Below are 22,500 nucleotides of genomic sequence, written 5' to 3'. Positions count from 1 at the left end.
CGGCCACAGCTCCAATCGGCCGCCCCGACAACAGAGGTACGGAACATCGTCCACTCGGACTCAATGTCCAGCGCCTCCCTCGTGACATGTTCAAAGTTCTTCCGGAGGTGGGAATTGAAACTCTCTCTGACAGGAGACTCTGCTAGACGTTCCCAGCAAACCCTCACAATGCGTTTGGGCCTGCCAGGTCTGTCCGGCATCCTCCCCCACCATCGCAGCCAACTCACCACCAGGTGGTGATCGGTAGAAAGCTCCGCCCCTCTCTTCACCCGAGTGTCCAAAACATGAGGCCGCAAATCCGATGACACAACTACAAAGTCGATCATGGAACTGCGGCCTAGGGTGTCCTGGTGCCAAGTGCACATATGGACACCCTTATGTTTGAACATGGTGTTTGTTATTGACAATCCGTGACGAGCACAAAAGTCCAATAACAAAACACCACTCGGGTTCAGATCCGGGCGGCCATTCTTCCCAATCACGCCTCTCCAGGTTTCACTGTCGTTGCCAACATGAGCGTTGAAGTCCCCCAGTAGAATGAGGGAATCACCCGGGGGAGCACTCTCCAGTACTCCCTCGAGTGAATCCAAAAAGGGTGGGTAATCTGAACTGCCGTTGGGCGCGTAAGCGCAAACAACAGTCAGGACCCGTCCCCCCACCCGAAGGCGGAGGGAGGCTACCCTCTCGCCCACCGGGTTGAACTCCAACGTGCAGGCTTTGAGCCGAGGGGAAACAAGAATTGCCACCCCAGCCCGTCGCCTCTCATTGCCGGCAACGCCAGAGTGGAAGAGAGTCCAGCCCCTGTCAAGAGAACTGGTTCCAGAGCCCTTGCTGTGCGTCGAAGTGAGTCCGACTATATCTAGCCGGAACTTCTCCACCTCACGCACTAGCTCAGGCTCCTTCCCCCCCAGCGAGGTGACGTTCCACGTCCCAAGAGCTAGCTTCTGTAGCCGAGGATCGGACCGCCAAGTGCCCTGCCTTCGGCTTCCGCCCAGCTCACATCGCACCCGACCTCTATGACCCCTGCTATGGGTGGTGAGCCCATTGGAGGGGGGACCCACGTTGCCTCTTCGGGCTGTGCCCGGCCGGGCCCCATGGGGACAGGCCCGGCCACCAGGCGCTCGCCATCGTGCCACACCTCCGGGCCTGGCTCCAGAGGAGGGCCCCGGTGACCCGCGTCCGGGCGAGGGAAATCTGGGTTCCTTGTTCGTGTTCTTCATAGAGGTCTTCGAGCTGCTCTTTGTCTGATCCCTCACCTAGGACCAGTTTGCCTTGGGAGACCCTACCAAGGGGCATAGAAGCCCCCGGACAACATAGCTCCTAGGATCATTGGGACACGCAAACTCCTCTACCACGTTAAGGTGGCAGCTCAGAGAGGAGTATGTGTATATATATGTATATATATATATATATATATATATATATATATATATATATATATATATGCATGTATATATATATTATATTAAAATAACGGATATATAATTAATCATTAATTGGATATTAAGACTTCTACCATGACAACCTCCTTAAAGTTTTGTAATCAATGCCAAATATCAAGCATCTAAAATGCGCCAAACATGTATAATTGTGGAGAGTGTTTAGCATTTTTTTCCCCCATCATGCTTTTGGTGCATGGTGCATGGACATTTTTTTTATAATGTCCACAAAGTTTAGTAAGCAGGTTATGCTATGTGTGACCATGTCTGTTGACATTTTATGCTGGTTGGATTTTTATTTTATTTTTTTGCACCATGACTAGGGAAGGTTGTTTGCATTGGGTCAAATAAGTAAATGCTCAGCCCACTTTTTTCCAGAGCATAATTACAGATATTTGACCTGAATTCCTGACGTTTTCCACGAGATGATGACATAATATCAGCATTAAAATTGCCACGCCATTAAACTGAATGTAAATTCCCTGTGGGTAAGACTAGTCTCGCAGGTCAAATTGAAGACTTTGGCGGGCTGCATTTGGGCCGCGGGTCGTAGTTTGTACACTCCTGGTTTAGAGATGCATCATTTCCGTGATTAAAAAAAACACCACAAATTAAGTTTTACATTTTTGTGAGTTTATTTTAATGCATTTATTGGACAGCAAATTCATAGTTACCAGCTATTACTAATGCAATGGATGTATATTTTGAATGATAACAAACTTGTGCCGAATGGTAGTAACTGACCTTTGTGCACCGTGCAGTTCCCACGTCAGGGCATGCAGCAGACACAGCAGCAGCAACAGACGGCCGCTCTGGTCCGGCAACTGCAGCAACAACTCTCAAGTGAGTGTGACACTTGCATTAATGCCAGCTTTTCTCCGACACGTCCTGTTTGTAAACAACGTCTCCTCGCTTGTGTCAGATACACAACCAGGACAGGGCACCAGTTCATATTACTGAGCATGGAGAGGCCGTTTAACCCGCAGACTTGTTGAAGATGGCCGAGACGTCGAGGGAGAGTCTTCACTTGGAGTTTGTTCTTGTTGGAATATGGAGGCCTCGTGAAGCCAAGATAACATGATAATGGAAAAATTCTATGTAAAAAAAAAAAAAAGAAAAAAAAAGAAGAAGTACCACAAAGGATAACATTAATGCATCTTTTTTAAATTTTATTTCAATTTGTAAATTTTTTTTTCCCCCAGTTTTATGTATTTCTCATTAAATGATGTCCGTTTTTGTCGTGTTAATGTCTTGTGTTGGCTGTCTGTATTCTGTATTTAAGTTGGAAAAACAATGTCAATGAAAAGTTTGATGATAAACTGTGAAAAGATGTCGTCGTCTCAAATTTGCAAAGAACTCTCATGTTTTTGTTTGGTCACTTTTAACCTCACACTTGACATTTTTGCTGTTTCAGGAATGGCCTCGATTCATTTACATTTCACTTTACTTTGACCCTGCAAGGAAAAAAAACTAAATAGGTAGTACATAACTCCTATCGTTGTAATTCACATTTAAACAATGTACAATATGATTAATTGATCGTGTTTACTTTATTATATATTAAAATCATTTTAGCATTTTTTTTTTTTTACTGAGTATTAAAGGTATAGGTGTCATTTATCTACCTATTATTTTGTACACATGAGGGACAAACTGTAAAAATTGATTATTAATCTACTTGTTCATTTGCTGTTAAAATCTGCTTATTTTCTGTTTCAACATTTTCTATCTACACTTTTGTTAAAATGTAATAATCACTTATTCTTCTCCTCTTTGGTACTTTACAATAGTTTTGGATGATACTACACATTTAGGTATCGATCTGATACCAAGTAGTTACAGGATCATACATTGGTCATATTCAAAGTCCTCATGTGTCCAGGGACATATTTACTGACTTTATAAACATAATATACATTTAAAAAAAAGATTTTGTGACGATAAAAAATATCGATGTAATCATAGTATCGACTCAATACGCTCTTGCACTTGGTATCATTACAATGGATATCAGGTGTAGATCCATCCATGGCATTTGTTTACATTGTGACTGCGGTGAGATATTGTATCCTCCTATGGTGTGTAGTGAAGCATGTTAAGCTATTCCTCGTCCTCCAGTGATAATGCTACTTGTAAGAAACTTACTTTATTTGTCGCCATGGAGGCCAGGATTAGTGATTTAGAAGTAGCTAAAACACTGTGGATGGATGTTAGCTGCGAGCTAGCTAGCCATGTCTTAAAGCAGCTCTTCCTGAGGGTGTTTTATTCTTATAACTTCACCTTTATCTTTACTTGTTACGCCAAAATGCGTCCATTCTCCCTTTTCTGTCTCTATACTGTGTCTGCTTGTAAGTACTTTGTGTGTGTGTGCTGCCCAACAGCAGTAAAACCAGCAATGTCTGCTTGATCAGTAACTTAACAAAGCTCCAAAGTTTTGGTTCACCTCCGTCGTAGTTCACTAAGACGGGTCCTCCATTATATTTGTCATTAGAGCCTGGAATCTAGTTCTGCAAGACCTGGGATAGCTGAGTGGTTAACGCTGTTGGCCACCAAGCAAGGGGTACTGGGTTCAAATTCCAGTAGGGAGTTAGTGTTTTGTTTCACTATCATAGTGATTTAGTAAGACAGGTTCTCAATTAAATATGTCATTGGGGCCCGAAATCGACATTTCAAGAAGACCAAGAATAGCTTAGTGGTCAAAGCAGCTGGCGCCCAATCAAAGGGTTCTGGGTTCAATCCCAGTCAGGTCACTCTGAAACTTGTAAAGAGGAATAACTCTTGTATGATAGTTTAAAGGTTCTCAATTATATATGTCATTGGAGCCCGAAATCTAGGAACAATAAGACCAAGGATAGCTGAATGGTTAAACAGCTAGCTCCCATTCAAAGCGTTCTGGGTTCAATCCCAGTCTAGGTCGATCGGCTTGCCAGGCCAAAGTAAGCAAGGGTGGGGAAGGACATTATGTGGGGGTGTATCACCTTCCCCACACAGAGTAAAGTTAAGTGGGAGCTGTTTAATTAACTTATAGTTAAAAAGGTAAGTATGGGTAATAATAATAACAAATAGTCTATAGTCCAAAAGTCAAGGGTAACCTCGGGGGTTAGCTCCTCCTGCTTGCTTGAGGCTAAAGTTGGTAAGTGTACCATCAGTAATTCCTAGGCTGGGATGGGCGGGAATAGGAAGATAGATAATTAATCATTGTGAGTGTTGACCAATCAGCTCTCCTGGTCTGACTAATTGCAATTGAGATAAAAAAATAAATAAATGAAAGATGAAACAATTCTAATTGGATATTGAATAAAGCAAATAGAAAAAAATGGAGGAAGTAAAACTAGTGGAATAATTGAATTAAATTAAAAAATAATTAATTATACATTTTTTTATCTAATTTTTTAAAATCTCAATTGCAATTAGACATGTTTTTATTAATCGTATTTTTTTATTATCCAATTAGTTCTATTTTTTTATTATCTCAATTGCATTTTTTTATTTTTTTTTATTATCTCAATTGCAATTGATCAGACAAGGAAAACACAAATCAAAGATCTTGTTTGACGGGAGCACTAAAAAAACTGTGGAAAAATGCAGTTCAAAGATCCTTTCTGTGACAGGAGCACTCTGCTGTATTAAAATACATGTTACAAAACACAAATCAAAGATCTTGCTTGACGGGAGCACTAAAAAACTGTGGGAAAATGCAGTTCAAAGATCCTTTCTGTGAGAGGAGCACTCTGCTGTATCAAAATACATGTTACAAAACACAAATCAAAGATATTGCTTGACGGGAGCACTAAAAAACTGGAGAAATGCACTTCAAAGATCCTTTCTGTGAGAGGAGCACTCTGCTGTATTAAAATACATGTTACAAAACACAAATCAAAGATCTTGCTTGACGGGAGCACTAAAAAACTGGAAAAATGCACTTCAAAGATCCTTTCTGTGAGTGGAGCACTCTGCTGTATTAAAATACATGTTACAAAACACAAATCAAAGATCTTGCTTGACGGGAGCACTAAAAAACTGGAAAAATGCAATTCAAAGATCCTATCTTTGACAGGAGCACTCTGCTGTATCAAACTGCATGTTACAAAACACAAATCAAAGATCTTGCTTGACGGGAGCACTAAAAAACTGGAAAAATGCAGTTCAAAGATCCTTTCTGTGAGAGGAGCACTCTGCTGTATCAAAATACATGTTACAAAACGCAATTTAAAGATCTTGCTTGACGGGAGCACTAAACAACTATGGAAAAATGCAGTTCAAAGATCCTTTCTTTGACAGGAGCACTCTACTGTATTAAAATACATGTTACAAAACACAAATCAAAGATCTTGCTTGACGGGAGCACTAAAAAACTGTGGAAAAATGCAGTTCAAAGATCCTTTCTGTGAGAGGAGCACTCTGCTGTATCAAAATACATGTTACAAAACACAAATCAAAGATCTTGCTTGACGGGAGCACTAAAAAACTGGAAAAATGCAATTCAAAGATCCTATCTTTGACAGGAGCACTCTGCTGTATCAAACTGCATGTTACAAAACACAAATCAAAGATCTTGCTTGACGGGAGCACTAAAAAACTGGAAAAATGCAGTTCAAAGATCCTTTCTGTGAGAGGAGCACTCTGCTGTATCAAAATACATGTTACAAAACGCAATTTAAAGATCTTGCTTGACGGGAGCACTAAACAACTGTGGAAAAATGCAGTTCAAAGATCCTTTCTTTGACAGGAGCACTCTACTGTATTAAAATACATGTTACAAAACACAAATCAAAGATCTTGCTTGACGGGAGCACTAAAACACTGGAAAAATGCAGTTCAAAGATCCTTTATGTGAGAGGAGCACTCTGCTGTATCAAAATACATGTTACAAAACACAAATCAAAGATCTTGCTTGACGGGAGCACTAAAAAACTGGAAAAATGCAATTCAAAGATCCTATCTTTGACAGGAGCACTCTGCTGTATCAAAATGCATGTTACAAAACACAAATCAAAGATCTTGCTTGACGGGAGCACTAAAACACTGGAAAAATGCCGTTCAAAGATCCTTTATGTGAGAGGAGCACTCTGCTGTATCAAAATACATGTTACAAAACACAAATCAAAGATCTTGCTTGACGGGAGCACTAAAAAACTGGAAAAATGCAATTCAAAGATCCTATCTTTGACAGGAGCACTCTGCTGTATCAAAATGCATGTTACAAAACACAAATCAAAGATCTTGCTTGACGGGAGCACTAAACAACTGTGGAAAAATGCAGTTCAAAGATCCTTTCTTTGACAGGAGCACTCTGCTGTATTAAAATACATGTTACAAAACACAAATCAAAGATCTTGCTTGACGGGAGCACTAAACAACTGTGGAAAAATGCAGTTCAAAGATCTTTTCTGCTGTATCAAAATACATGTTACAAAACACAAATCAAAGATCTTGTATGACAGGAGATAGCTGAATCGCTGAGCCCAAGGATAGCTGAATGGTTAAAGCAGCTGGTTCCTAATCAAAGGCTTCTAGGTTAAAATCCCAGTCAGACCATTCTGAAACTAGTAAAGATCTAATCAGAGGAAAAAATATTTTGTATGATAGTTTAAAGGTTCTCAATTAAATATGTTATTGGGGCACGAATTCTGGGATCTGTAAGACCAAGGGTAGCTGAATGGTTAAAGCAGCTAGCTCCCAATCAAAGGGTTCTGGGTTCAAATCCCAGTCAGACCTCTCTGAAACTAGTAAAGATCTAATCAGAGGAAAAAATATTTTGTATGATAGTTTAAAGGTTCTCAATTAAATATGTTATTGGGGCCGAATTCTGGGATCTATAAGACCAAGGATAGCTGAATGGTTAAAGCAGCTAGCTCCCAATCAAAGGGTTCTGGGTTCAAATCCCAGTCAGACCAATCTGAAACTAGTTAAGATCCACCCAGAGCAATTAATCTTTTAAATGAAAGTTTACTGAGACAGTTCTCAATTATATATGTCATTGGGGCCCCGAAATATGGTCACGATAAGACCACGGATAGCTGAATGGCAAAACAGCTAGCTCCCAATCAAAGGGGTCATGGGTTCAATCCCAGTCTAGGTCTGATCGGCTTGCCAGGCACAAGTGAGCAAGGGTGGGGAAGGACATTATGTGGGGGTGTATCACCTCCCCCACACAGAGTAAAGTTAAGTGGTAGTTGGTTAATTAACTTATAGTTAAAAAGGTAAGTATGGGTAATAATAATAACAAATAGTCTATAGTCCAAAAGTCAAGGGTAACCTCGGGGGTTAGCTCCTCCTGCTTGCTTGAGGCTAAAGTTGATAAGTGTACCATCAGTAATTCCTAGGCTGGGATGGGCGGGAATAGGAAGATAGATAATTAATCATTGTGAGTGTTTACCAATCAGCTCTCCTGGTCTGACTAATTGCAATATGATATAATATACCAAAAAAAAAAAAAAAAAAAAATGCAATTGATAACAAGAGATTAACAAGTCTACAATTGAGGAAAAAAAAAATTGAGATAATAAAAAATTGGATAATTAATCAATTAATCAATCGGATTATTAATCAATTGTATAATTAATTCCATCAATCAATCAATCGGATAATTAATCATCAATTAATTGGATAATTAATCAATCGGATCATTAATTACTTGATTATCTAATTGATTAATTATCCAATTGATTAATCGATGATTAATTATCCAATTGATTATCCAATTTTTTATTATCTCAAATTTTTTTTTTTTTTTTGTATATTATATCATATTGCAATTAGTCAGACCAGGAGAGCTGATTGGTAAACACTCACAATGATTATTATGATTATTATTACCCATACTTACCTTTTTAACTATAAGTTAATTAACCAGCTACCACTTAACTTTACTCTGTGTGGGGGAGGTGATACACCCCCACATAATGTCCTTCCCCACCCTTGCTCACTTGTGCCTGGCAAGCCGATCAGACCTAGACTGGGATTGAACCCATGAACCCTTTGATTGGGAGCTAGCTGTTTTGCCATTCAGCTATCCGTGGTCTTATCGTGACCATATTTCGGGCCCCAGTGACATATATAATTGAGAACTGTCTCAGTAAACTTTCATTTAAAAGATTAATTGCTCTGAGTGGATATTTAGTAGTTGTAGAGTGACCTGACTGGGATTGAACCCAGAACCCTTTGATTGGGAGCTAGCTGTTTAACCATTCAGCTATCCTTGGTCTTCTAGAATACAGTTTTCGGGACCCAGTGAAACATTTAATTGAGAACCTGTCTCAGTAAACTATGATATAAAACTGTAAGTGGGACTTGAACCCAGTAGGTCAACAGTATTGGTGTTACCCACTGAGCTACCTTGGATCTTCTTAAGATCAGATTTAATGGTGAACCTGTGTCTGTAAACTATGATGGAGCTGTGATAAAATACTAACTCTTCCTCGTCGAGTTTGTAAGTTACCTATCAGTCCTACTGGGATTCGAACCCAGTAGCAATTGTTGAAAAATGAAGTCAATGCTAAAGATAATGATAAATAGTCAATGATGACACCTTGTGTGAGTGTAAGTCCTGAGGTGGGTGGGAATAAGACTAGAAAGTCAATACTAAAGAGCCTTGACCAATGAGCTCTCCTGAGTACCATTAATATGAGATAGGTTAATTGTAATTAGATTTTGAAAAAAAGAATTAAATCATTTATGTTAACAGCTACAATGTATGTCACCTGGAGGCCAAAAAGCCTCAGAAGTTGCAAATTGATCCAACCGGGATTTGAACCACCCTCCCCTCCATTCCTAGCCAACAGTCTTAACCACTGGACTATCTTGGGTCTTGTGAAGACAAGATTTTGTTCCTGGCTCAGCAAAGTATGATGCATGCTAACATTAGCTTACTAGCATGCTAACTTTTTTTGAGCAAGTTTTGCAACGGTTTACCCCAGAGTCATAAATCTTGGTATGTGACACTTGTCAACTGTTGGCTTGCTAGCATGCTAACATTGGCATGTTAACTTTTTTAGCTGTTTTTACACTTTTTTTCTTTACTTCCGCAGCCATACACCTTAGAGCGGGGGTCAGCAACCCGCGGCTCTCGAGCCGCATGCGGCGCTTTGGTGCCGCCCTAGTGGCTACCTGGAGCATTTTTTTTAAAAAAAAGGATTGAAAATGGAAAAAGATGGAGAGAAATATTTATTTTGTTTTAGTAGTTTTTTTTGTTTGAGGACAAACATGACACGAACCTTCCCAATTGTTAGAAAACCCACTGTTGAATATCAGAATCAGCTTTATTGTCATTACGCAAGGTAACGAGATTGAGGCCATTCCATACAGTGCGATGTGTGCATGCTAGAAAAACAATGTGCAAATATATAAAAATATAAAAAATGTAGAAGTGCAATGAATATGGTGTGAAATGAATATATACATAAAAAAAACAAAAAAAAAACAGGGTGGTTTGTGGAATGGGTTATTGCACCGAAGAGAAGGCAGTTATGAGGGACAATGGGGAAGTCCGTTCAGGATGGTTATGGCCCTGGGGAAGAAGCTGTTCTTTAGCCTGTTTGTTTTGGTTTTAATGCACCTGTAGCGCTTCCCAGAGGGCAGCAGGTGGAACAGGTCAGAGCCAGGGTGGGTGCTGTCCTTGATGATGGCACTGGCTCTGTTGAGGCAGCGGGAGGTGTAGATGTCCGTCAGAGAGGGGAGAGGGCGGCCGATGATCTTCTGAGCCGTCTTGACCACTCTTTGCAGCCTCTCCCTGTCTGCTGCAGTGCAGCTGCCGTACCATACCGTAATACAGTAGGTCAGCAGGCTCTCGATGGACGAGCGGTAGAAGGTCAGCAGCAGGTCAGGCTTCAGGTTGTACTTCCCGAGGACTCTAAGGAAGTGTAGCCGCTGCTGAGCCTTCTTGATGATTGATGTGGTGTTGACTGTCCAGGAGAAGTCATTAGAGATGTGGACTCCAAGGTACCTGAAGGTGTGGACCCTCTCTACACGCTCGCCGTTGATGTAGAGGGGGGCAGGGTCGGTGCTGCTTCTCCTGAAGTCGACGATGATCTCTCTGGTCTTGCTGGTGTTGAGAGCGAGGTTGTTCTCCGAAGACCAGGCCGTCAGCTTCAGGACCTCCTCTCTGTAGGCAGCCTCGTCACCCCTGGAGATGAGCCCGACCACTGTGGTATCGTCGGCGAACTTGACGGTAAGGTTGTCACTGTGGGCCGGACTGCAGTCATGGGTGTAAAGGCAGTAGAGGAGGGGGCTCAGCACACAGCCCTGTGGGGAGCCGATGCTCAGCGTGCGGGAGGATGAGAGGTGCGGGCCAAGTCTCACATTCTGGGGTCGGTCCGTTAGGAAGTCCCTTATCCAGGCGTTTGTGAGAGGGGGGAGGCCAAGAGTGTCCAGTTTATTGCAGAGTCTGTCCGGGATTATTGTATTGAAGGCAGAGCTATAGTCCACAGAGAGCATCCGGACGTAGCTCTGCTGCTGCTCCAGGTGGTTCAGAGCAGAGTGGAGAGCAACAGCGATGGCGTCCTCTGTGGACCTGTTTGCCCGGTATGCGAACTGGTGGGGGTCGAAGTCTGGAGGGATATGGTCCTTGATGTGCTGGAGAACAAGTCGCTCGAAGCACTTCATGATTACCGGAGTGAGGGCCACTGGTCGGTAATCATTCAGGCTGGTGATGGGAGACTTCTTCGGCACCGGGATTATTGTAGATGACTTCAGGCAGGATGGGATGACTGCCTGAGCCAGGGAGAGGTTGAAGATCCTGGTGAGGGGGGGAGCGAGCTGGTGGGCGCACGTCCTGAGCACCTTTCCAGGTACTCCGTCTGGTCCGGTAGCCTTCCTGGGGTTCACAGCCAGGAGCACTCGTCTGACACTGTGCTCCTGTACAGTGAGTGGAGTGGCGCCGGAGCCCGGTGGGGGCGGGGGCAGGGCTGGAGCAGATGAGTGTCGCTGGGGGGTTTCGAAACGGGCAAAGAAACAGTTAAGTTCCTCTGCCAGTGTCGCACTCTGATCCGCAGTTGTCATATTGCAGCCTCTGAAGTTCGTGATGTCATGAGTTTATGTTTATGTGTATGCTTTACTCATGACACTATTTGGTGGACATCGTTTTGTCCTACTGATTTTGGCGGTTTTTGAACTCACCATAGTGTGGACTGTGACATAACAGTTTGTTTACATGTAAAATCTTCCACTTCTCATTTTGTCCACCAAACTTTTTATACTGTGCGTGAATGCACAAAGGTGCGCTTTGCTGGTTATTGACTTGTTGGAGTGCTAATCAGACATATTTGGTCAGTGCATGACTGCAAGCTAATCAATGCTAACATCCTATTTAGGCTAGCTGTATGTACATATTGCATCATTATGCCTCATTTGTCGGTATATTTGAGCTCATTTAATATCCTTTGCTGTTATACTCTTTGTATATAATTTACTTTTGCATGTCTCATGACACATTATCTGTATGTAATATTGGCTGCATATCTGAAAGTTGTATGTGTGCCATGTTGTTCCAGACCACAGCAAACATTACCTAGCTTGCCAAAGATTGTAATAAATATATTAAAAGAAGACAGCCTGCCATTTCCTTTAACTTGGACACACACATCCATACCTAATATCCAGGAGTTATCTCACCTTTTGAGTAGCCTCTGATTTACTAAAGGTTTCGGATGTTGTAAAAATGTGTTGAAAAAATATTACTTTTCAACATTTCTGTCAATCTCCCGGGGCAACCATTGTCCGATTTTCACCCGGACAACAATATTGAGGGCGTGCCGTGATAGCACTGCCTTTAGCGTCCTTTACGACCCGTCGTTGCGTCCGCTTTTTCACCATACAAACAGCGTGCCGGCTTAGTCTCAAGTTGTATGCGACTTCTGCATAGACACGTAACTGACTGCAAGGCATACTTGGTCAACAGCCATACAGGTTACACTGAGGGTGGCGATATAAACAACTTTAACACTGTTACAAATATGCGCCACACTGTGAACCCACACCAAACAAGAATGACAAACACATTTCGGGAGAACATCCGCACCGTAACACAACATAAACACAACAGAACAAATACCCAGAATCCCTTGTAGACCAAACTCTTCTGGGCTACAATACACCTAAACCACACCCCCGCTACTACCAAACCCCCTACTGAAGATAAAGGTGACGTCATACAGGAGACGCTGTGCGCTGCGGTTCAGGAGCAGAAATCACATTGACCAAGTATGATAAATATTTTAATTTCCTATAATTTTGCATATATTCACATGTTTTAATTGTTCAGTGAAATAGACATTATTATTCAGGTTGGCAGCTAAATGCACGGCGCCAGTAAAAGGATGACGGCACAAGAAGAGAGAGAGAGGACGGCATCTTTGGTTCTCTGCCAGTGGATAAGTTAAGTTTGGCGTTTTGTTTTTTCATTACTACAAGGAGTAAGACATTAAGTATTTTACTAAACCTTCAACCCGACGTCTTTTTCGGAGTTAAAAACGTTTTGTTGCATGCAGAAATGTTATTGATTTCATAAAATGTAACCCATAATAGTTTGTTTATACATCGCACAAAGCAAAACTTTATATGCAGTGTTATTTCATTTTAAATTTCAAAAGAGTTTTGTGGCTCCCATTGTTTTCTTTAATTTATGAAACGGGTCAAAATGGCACTTTGAGTGGTAAATGTTGCCGACCCCTGGACTAAAGTATCACAAATTAGTGATTTTACATGTAACTTTAAAAATCACATGATTGTGACGTAAACATGTGGGCGTGTCTAATGACGTCACCTTACAAGCTCGAAGGCGGAAGTACAAACCCCGTTTCAATATGAGTTGGGAAATTGTGTTAGATGTAAATATAAACGGAATACAATGATTTGCAAATCATTTTCAACCCATATTCAATTGAATATGCTACAAAGACAACATATTTGATGTTCAAACTGATAAAAAAAAATTTTTTTTGCAAATAATCATTAACTTTAGAATTTGATTCCAGCAACACGTGACAAAGAAGTTGGGAAAGGTGGCAATAAATACTGATAAAGTTGAGGAATGCTCATCAAACACTTATTTGGAACATCCCACAGGTGAACAGGCAAATTGGGAACAGGTGGGTGCCATGATTGGGTATACAAGTAGATACCATGAAATGCTCAGTCATTCACAAACAAGGATGGGTCGAGGGTCACCACTTTGTCAACAAATGCCTGAGCAAATGGTTGAACAGTTTAAGAAAAACCTTTCTCAACCAGCTATTGCAAGGAATTTAGGGATTTCACCATCTACGGTCCGTAATATCGTCAAAAGGTTCAGAGAATCTGGAGAAATCACTGCACGTAAGCAGCTAAGCCCGTGACCTTCGATCCCTCAGGCTGTACTGCATCAACAAGCGACATCAGTGTGTAAAGGATATCACCACATGGGCTCAGGAACACTTCAAAAACCCACTGTCAGTAACTACAGTTGGTCGCTACATCTGTAAGTGCAAGTTAAAACTCCCCCATGCAAGGCGAAAACCGTTTATCAACAACACCCAGAAACGCCGTCGGCTTCGCTGGGCCTGAGCTCATCTAAGATGGACTGATACAAAGTGGAAAAGTGTTCTGTGGTCTGACGAGTCCACATTTCAAATTGTTTTTGGAAACTGTGGACGTCGTGTCCTCCGGACCAAAGAGGAAAAGAACCATCCGGATTGTTATAGGCGCAAAGTTGAAAAGCCAGCATCTGTGATGGTATGGGGGTGTATTAGTGCCCAAGACATGGGTAACTTACACATCTGTGAAGGCGCCATTAATGCTGAAAGGTACATACAGGTTTTGGAGCAACATATGTTGCCATCCAAGCAACGTTACCATGGACGCCCCTGCTTATTTCAGCAAGACAATGCCAAGCCACGTGTTACATCAACGTGGCTTCATAGTAAAAGAGTGCGGGTACTAGACTGGCCTGCCTGTAGTCCAGACCTGTCTCCCATTGAAAATGTGTGGCGCATTATGAAGCCTAAAATACCACAACTGAGACCCCCGGACTGTTGAACAACTTAAGCTGTACATCAAGCAAGAATGGGAAAGAATTCCACCTGAGAAGCTTCAAAAATGTGTCTCCTCAGTTCCCAAACCTTTACTGAGTGTTGTTAAAAGGAAAGGCCATGTAACACAGTGGTGAACATGCCCTTTCCCAACTACTTTGGCACGTGTTGCAGCCATGAAATTCTAAGTTAAATAAATTAAGTTTATGAGTTTGAACATCAAATATATTGTCTTTGTAGTGCATTCAATAGAATATGGTTCGGAAAGGATTTGTATTCTGTTTATATTTACATCTAACACAATTTCCCAACTCATATGGGAAATTGGTGACAACAATTGACGCAATTTTGACGAGTTATCAGTCGTAGTTAACACTTGTTTGTCATCATTTCTTGTTATAGTTGTAGTTAACACTTGTTTGACTTACTTTCTTGATAAGGGAACTCTGTGTAAAGTTAATGAAGCGTGACGTCCGTGTGTCTTAAAAAATAGCATCTGTCAACGTACTGGTCGGTTGCTAGGCAACCACCGAGTCAAGTCGGTTTTTACGACAGCCGTATTCCAGGACGTCAGTTACATCACAACCTGGACGCTAAAAACAAGTCAAAACAGGACAAAGATCAGCTCCTAAGCATTTTCTGGCACCGCTCTTAATCGTCATTTCCAGGTATGTCCTTGTTATTTGCACATTTTCCAAAAACATTTATACTCTATATGTATGTATTTGTACACCATGTTACAATTTTGTGTCAACCGTTGATATCAAAACATGGCACAACAAAGTAGCTCGGTGTCAGACAATTAATGATTACTTTGGATTGCACTAAAAGGGGAAAATGAGACAGGCCTACTGTAATTGAAATAAAATATGATATTCAAGTAACCAACATACAGGGTCTCTAACACCATTACTATGGAAACTGGAATGGTACAGGACAACCTAACCCCTTTCCGGAAAAGTATATCAGACGTTGGGGAGAAGGAGAGACATTTCCAGAGGAGCCATAGGTATCAGGATGTCTCCCTTTCCCTACTTGTAGCCACGATGGAATTGTATTGCTTCAAACCAACTAAAATAAACGTAAGATGATGAATCTGAAATTTCATGACAGAGCGTAGGAGAAAAAAAATGTATCCTTCCTTCAAATCTTGATTTACTACTTGTAGAGAAAGCACATTTATGTGACTTTCTTAAGTCTTTAATAAATGTTTTTCTGAGACAAAAAAAGAGAATAATTAACACATTTATTTTAAAGGGGAACATTATCACAATTTCAGAAGGGTTAAAACCTTTAAAAATCAGTTCCCAGTGGCTTATTTTATTTTTTGAATTTTTTTTCAAAATTTTACCCATCACGCAATATCCCTAAAAAAAGCTTCAAAGTGCCTGATTTTAACCATCGTTATATACACCAGTCCATTTTCCTGTGACGTCACATAGTGATGCCAATACAAACAAACAGCAAGGTATAGCGACATTAGTTCGGATTCAGACTCGGATTTCAGCGGCTAAACACTGTCTGATAAGATAATTACTAACAACTATGAACTAGGTTTACTGCATATGAAATACATTTGGCAACAACATGCACTTTGAGAGTGCAGACAGCCCATTTCAGGCGCGCTAAGAACATATATTTTTCCACGATTTCAGCACTCAGGTTAACCATACCTAAATAGACACAAAATACTGCATTACACAAGACTACCCGAATGTACTCCAATGATTGAAAAAAATAAATGTTTTTAAGCTAAATTATTGGTAAACACAGTTTATGTATAATAATTTACGTAAAACCGCGAGTAATGAATAAAGTTTTCATCAATTAATATATTCTGTAGACATACCCTCATCCGCTCTCTTTTCCTGAAAGCTGATCTGTCCAGTTTTGGAGTTGATGTCAGCAGGCCAGGGAAGCTAGGGTCGATATTCTTCTCTTGATCATCTTCGGTGGCATAAGGGACGGTGTGAGCCAAGAAATCCAAGGGGTTTAGCTCGCTCGTCTGCGGGAACAAACTGCCGCCATTGCTTGTCGTGCTACCGAGGTCCTTTGTCCCTGAATTGCTCACACACTCCGGCAGATTCAATGGGGGTCTGGCGGCAGATTTCTTTGACTTTATCGTTGGAAATGCATCTGCTTTGAGTGTCGCAGGATATCCACACATTCTTGCCATCTCTGTCGTAGCATAGCTTTCGTCGGTAAAGTGTGCGGGACAAACGACTGACCATTTCGTCGGCTTTCCCCACACCCTCGTATTTTGAACAAATTCCGTCCAATTTCTTGCCACTTTCGCATCTTTGGGCCACTGGTGCAACTTGAATCCGTCCCTGTTCGTGTTGTTACACCCTCCGACAACACACCGACGAAAGTGAGAAAATTTTGTTGTGACGTCATCGCTCCGAGAGCGAATAATAGAAAGGTGTTTAATTCGCCAAAATTCACCCATTTAGAGTTCGGAAATCGGTTCAAAAAATATATGGTCTTTTTTCTGCAACATCAAGGTGTATATTGACGCTTGTATAATGTTCCCCTTTAACTTTACTTTTAAGAAGTCAATTTGTGTTTTTATATATATACACACACACATATATATATATATATATATATATATATATATATATATATATATATATATATATATATATATATATATATACATATATATATATATGTGTGTGTGTGTGTCTATTTCATGTTTTTAAGATAAGGCAAATTCTTTTTCTACTATTTAGAGGATTAATAAATATTTTTTTCTGTTTTATATATCTGTAAAGGGAACACTTGTTTTCATGTCCTGTTAAGGAAGAAAAAGTCGCTACATGATAACCAAAATGAGAAGCTTTTATCTCAATTTCATAATCCTAAACACAGCAAGCTTATGGGCTTTAACCAAAGCGAAATTTGGTGACTTTTCTGTTGTTTTTTTGTTTCCTACAACAGCAAAAAAAAAACGAGATACAGGCTAACTGAAAAGTGTGTTTCTTCTAATTAAAAGATTGATGTTTTTACATAAATTATTTGTATTATTAAAAAATTGAAAGTCGATGATAAAACAAAACCAGTAAAAATATTTTTATAAAAAGATGCTTCATGTGGGTTGAAGCAAACTGATTTGTTTCATTTCTTTAAGGACATTTTACATAAAATCATTTAGTGATTGATCTTAAATTCGGACAAACACGTCGTTCGATCACTTTGTCTGCTTTTTGTTCATTTTCTTTGGCTTCTCCTCGCCGGGACGTTCCAGGCGACTAAAAAGCACTCCTGTGTCGGGTCCCAGCGCTCTCCCTTGGAAGGAGCAGTCCGTCCCTTTCTGGCTGGACAGGAAGTCCAAGTCGGTCCACTTCCTCTCGTCCGCTCGCACTCCGAGTCTGGACAGCAGCTGGTCGGCCAGCAGCGGCACGGCGGGCTGGAGGAGGGTGCCGTAGATCCTGAGACACTCCAAGGAGACGTGGATGACGGTGTCCAGCCGGCGTCTTCCTCCGCCGTCCGTCTTGTCTAACTTCCACGGCGCGTGGCGTTGAACGAAGCCGTTTGTTTGCCTCACGCAGGAAGCGACGGCCTCCAGGCCTTTGTAGGTGTGCAAGGTGTCGTAGTGATGCTCCACCACTGACGGGAGGCTTCGCACGGCGTCCAGCATGCGGTCGTCTTCCGGGTCCTGCATCCCGGAGAACGACTTCGGGCAGAAGTGCGGGTAAATCTGGGCGGGGTTCAGAGCGGGAGCGGTGCAGCGGTTCAAGAGGCCGCCGAGAGAGTCGGCCAGCTCCGCGTTGAGCAGCTTGATGACTTTGTCGTCCGTGTAGTCGCAGTCGGAATCTGGCGCGCCTTGGCGCAGCAGGAAGTACCTCAAACCCTCTACGGTGAACGCCCGGGAGCGCTCCAAGGGGTCCACCACGTTCCCTAAACTTTTAGACATCTTCTTCCCGCCGACGGTCCAGTGGGAATGCACGTATAAGCCCCGGGGCAACGCCAGCCCCGCCCCCAGGAGGAACGACGGCCAGTAGAGGGCGTGGAACTTCAGGATGTCTTTGCCCACGACGTGACGGGAGACGCTCCACCAGCGCTTGTGGTCGCCGGGGTAACCGGCCACCGTCAGGTAGTTGACCAGAGCGTCCAGCCACACGTAGACGGTGTGGTCGGGGTCCCCCGGCACGGGGATCCCCCACTGGAGGCGACTTCTCTGGCGGGACACGGAGAGGTCCGGAAGGTCGTCCTGCAGCCACTGGAGAACTTCCTGGCGGAAACGCTCGGGCTGGATGGCGCCGGGGTTGTTGTGGAGCCAGTCCAGGAGCTGCGTCCGAAAGGCCGACAAACGGAACATGTAGTTCTCCTCTTTGAGCCACTCCACCTGGAAAACACATGAAGACGTACTCAGTAGGGATGTCCTGACCAGGGTTTTATGCTGCCGGCTCCAATACTGATCTTCCATTGTTAGAACTATGTGGAGAATAAATATTACATTTTAACATTTCTGTCAACAAAGATTTGCGTAGTCATTTTGATAGTTAATAGCGAATATAGACACTTACACCATGTGTTGCCTATATCGTAATACTTATATACCGTATTTTCCGCACTATAAGCCACCCCGGGTTATTAGCCGCACCTTCAATGAATGGCATATTTCAAAACTTTGTTCACCTATAAGCCGCCCCGGGTTATAAGCCGCGCCTACGCTGCGCTAAAGGGAATGTCAAAAAAAACAGTCAGATAGGTCAGTCAAACTTTAATAATATATTACAAATCAGCGTTCTAACAACTCTGTTCACCCCCAAAATGTAATGTGCAAATGTGCAATCACAAAAATAGTAACACTCAAATTAGTGCAGAGCAATAGCAACATCAATAACTCAACGTTGCTCGAACGTTAATGTCACACAACACACAAAATAAACATTTAAAGCTCACTTTCTGAAATTATTCCTCATCCATAAATCCCTCGAATTTTTCTTCAGTGTCTGAATTAACAAGTTGGGCGAATACGGCATCCAAAATGGCCGGCTCCGTCTCGTCGAAGTCATCAGAGTCAATGTTGCTGTTGTTGTCCAGCAGTTCCGTGAATCCTGCTTTCCGGAAAGTTCGGACCACAGTTGAGACCGATATATCCGCCCAGGCATTTACAATCCACTGGCAGATGTTGGCGTATGTCGTCCAGCGCTGTCTCCCTGTCTTAGTGGCGCAGGTCATCTTGTTGCTTCCTCTACCTACGCACCATTTATGTTCAATTCTCTTGCTGCTGCTCTATTTCCGTGTTCTACTGCGTGACTTATTGCCTTGAGTTTGAATTCTGCGTTGTACGCGTGTCTCTTAATAGGAGCCATTTTGTGGTCTTTACAGATGTAAACACACAAATGAAATGAAACGTAATATCCGCGCGCTTCTTCTTCTACGGGGGCGGGTGGTTGCTTACAGTAGAAGAAGAAGCGATTCCTCTTCTATGGGGGCGGGTACTTACCTTGGCGGTTGCTTACCGTAGAAGAAGAAGCGCTTCCTCTTCTACGGGGAAAAAAGATGGCGGCTGTTTACCGTAGTTGCGAGACCTAAACTTTATGAAAATGAATCTTAATATTAATCCATATATAAAGCGCACCGGGTTATAAGCCGCACTGTCAGCTTTTGAGTAAATTTGTGGTTTTTAGGTGCGGCTAATAGTGCGGAAAATACGGTAAGTCTTTTAATTTTTTGCGGCTCCGGAAAGGTTTTTTTTTTTGGTATCTTTGGTCCAATATGGCTCTTTCAACATTTTAGGTTGCCGACCCCTGTACTACACATTTAACTCCTTTGATTTTTGCCCCCAAAGTCCTTCCGTGTTCAGGGATTTCCGGAATCTAAGCTAGCTGCATGTCTGCTCCTGGCTAGCTCTTACTGTGTGGAACTTGATTAGTGGAGAGGTGACGTTTGCGAACAAATCGAGTCTTCTGAACGGCTCTTTTAAAGTGAATAATGAGAGCCGATTCACAGTTAGTTTGGGAGCCGCACATGCAGATACTGAAGTCGATGTGAACAGCAATTCTTAACCATTGTTTGGCCGCGTACGTCCCCAAAGCAGGACTCAGTTGTAATACGCTTTTCCACCACTTGTGGTAGTAATGACTATCAAACAAACAGAAGAAGTCTGGTGCTAAAGTCATAGAGAAGTTTCTTAAACGCAAAAATTATGACTAAAGACTTAGAGACTGAGACAAACTTTGTTGATCCACAAGGGAAATTGTTCCACACAGTAGCTCAGTTACAAAGGATGGAAAGGGTAAGGGTGGAAAGGATAATGCAGGTATAAAGTCGACTAAAAATGTACCATAGTAGCAATATAAAATATAACATATATGTAATATTTATATATTATATATAAAGTATATAATATATACTAATATATTATATTATTAATGGAAAGGATAATGCAGGTATAAAGTAGACTAAAAACATAAAATATAACATATGTAATATTTACATACCGGTATTATATATACAGTACATAATATATACTAATATTATATTATGAGATTATATTATTTTTATATAAATTATACAATATATATGGGACGGCGTGGCGAAGTTGGTAGAGTGGCCATGCCAGCAATCGGAGGGTTGCTGGTAACTGGGGTTCAATCCCCACCTTCTACCATCCTAGTCACGTCCGTTGTGTCCTTGAGCAAGACACTTCACCCCTTGCTCCTGATGGCTGCTGGTTAGCGCCTTGCATGGCAGCTCCCGCCATCAGCGTGTGAATGTGTGTGTGAATGGGTAAATGTGGAAATACTGTCAAAGCGCTTTGAGTACCTTGAAGGTAGAAAAGCGCTATACAAGTATAACCCATTTATCATTTATTTATAATTACCATGTACAGCATAAAATAGAGAGTAGATCCAGCAGAAAATATACATTATAAACAAAGAAGCAGCTAACATAGAAGCGGTCAGGTAATAGACGGATATCATCTATTGATATATGGCGTGTGATTATACCAAGGGTCCCCAAACTTTTTGACTCGGGGGCCGCATTGGGTTAAAAAAAATTGTCCGGGGGCCGGGCTGTGTGTGTGTATATATATATATGTATAGTATATATATATATATATATATATATATATATATATATATATATATATATATATATATATATATATATATATATATATATAGTAGAGATGCGCGGTTTGCGGACACAACCGCGGAGTCCGCGGATTATCCGCGGATCGGGCGGATGAAATTTAAAAAAATAAGATTTTATCCGCTCGCGGGTCGGGTCGGGCGGATTAATTAGATTTTTTTTTTTTTTTTTTTTTTTTTGCGGGTGGCAGTTAAACCAATTGGGAAATATATATACATAGTTAAATGTTGTTACCCACATACGAAAAACGAGCAGGCACCTGCTGCATATGCCACAACAGAAGAAAAAAAAAAAAAGAGATGGACACTTTTACGGAGCGGAGGGACGCCTCGCCGGGGTCCGGGACCGAGGCTCCTTCCCCCGAGAGGGCCCCACCGGGAGCCGTAGCTGAGGCGATCCGCGAGAAGGGCCCGACGCACGTCCAGGGTCACTACCGCGCCCACCGCACCGACACCCCGCCTCGTCCGCTTTCGCCGCGGCCGGCGTCACGCGCAGCATGTAAGCAGCTTACCTGCCCGCCACCCCCGTGGCCGGGGGCTCGTAACATGGGTCACTCCGCGCGCTCCGCCCGCGTAGCTTACCTGCTTGCTCGCAAAATGATTGATTGCATTCAGACAGGTTAAAATGTTGCTAAAACCATCACTTTTCTATCAGTCACAGTGACTTTTCAAAACAAAAATATTACAGCAAAAATCATATGGGTTGATTGACATGTTTATTCTGTAAGCTAACTTCAATAGTTTGAAATTATTTTGACAGTTAATGCCAGTTATCCTGTCAACCTTTCACAAGACTTCAATTTGTTAATTGAAAGTATAAATAGTATAAACACTTTTAACAGTATGTCGTGCTGTGAAATACAGCCGACAGGATGGCGCACCAAACACAAAGCAAGGCCATGCTGCAGGAGAACAAAGGACTTCTTTCATTTAAGGTTTGTGATAAAC

General features: G+C 42.0%; 2 protein-coding genes across 8 annotated transcripts in view; one reads left to right on the top strand and one right to left on the bottom strand.

Annotated features, from left to right (window-relative positions):
- med12 (mediator complex subunit 12) overlaps positions 1 to 3,682 on the top strand; it is a 72,469-nt gene extending 68,787 nt beyond the window's left edge. For 2 of the 4 annotated variants that reach the window (XM_061976723.2, XM_061976720.2), the window contains exons 41-42: positions 2,201 to 2,282; positions 2,362 to 3,681. In XM_061976723.2, the coding sequence (XP_061832707.1) occupies positions 2,201 to 2,282; positions 2,362 to 2,399 (120 nt within the window). In that variant the 3' untranslated portion in view covers positions 2,400 to 3,681. Of the gene's footprint in view, positions 1 to 2,200; positions 2,283 to 2,361 lie in introns of all 4 variants that reach the window. The other 2 variants (XM_061976721.2, XM_061976722.2) reach the window with 2 other exon arrangements.
- A 13,450-nt stretch (positions 3,683 to 17,132) lies between these two features.
- The window catches only part of mars2 (methionyl-tRNA synthetase 2, mitochondrial), a 30,353-nt gene continuing 24,985 nt past the window's right edge, over positions 17,133 to 22,500 (bottom strand). For all 4 annotated transcript variants that reach the window (XM_061976718.1, XM_061976717.1, XM_061976716.1 and 1 more), the window contains one exon: positions 17,133 to 18,794. In XM_061976718.1, coding sequence (XP_061832702.1) covers positions 17,637 to 18,794 — 1,158 coding nt within the window. In that variant the 3' untranslated portion in view covers positions 17,133 to 17,636. The remainder of the gene's footprint in view (positions 18,795 to 22,500) is intronic.

The sequence above is a fragment of the Nerophis lumbriciformis genome, linkage group LG16 (genome assembly GCF_033978685.3).
Source record: "Nerophis lumbriciformis linkage group LG16, RoL_Nlum_v2.1, whole genome shotgun sequence".
NCBI lineage: Eukaryota > Metazoa > Chordata > Actinopteri > Syngnathiformes > Syngnathidae > Nerophis > Nerophis lumbriciformis.
This window is presented reverse-complemented; position numbering and strand designations above follow the sequence as displayed.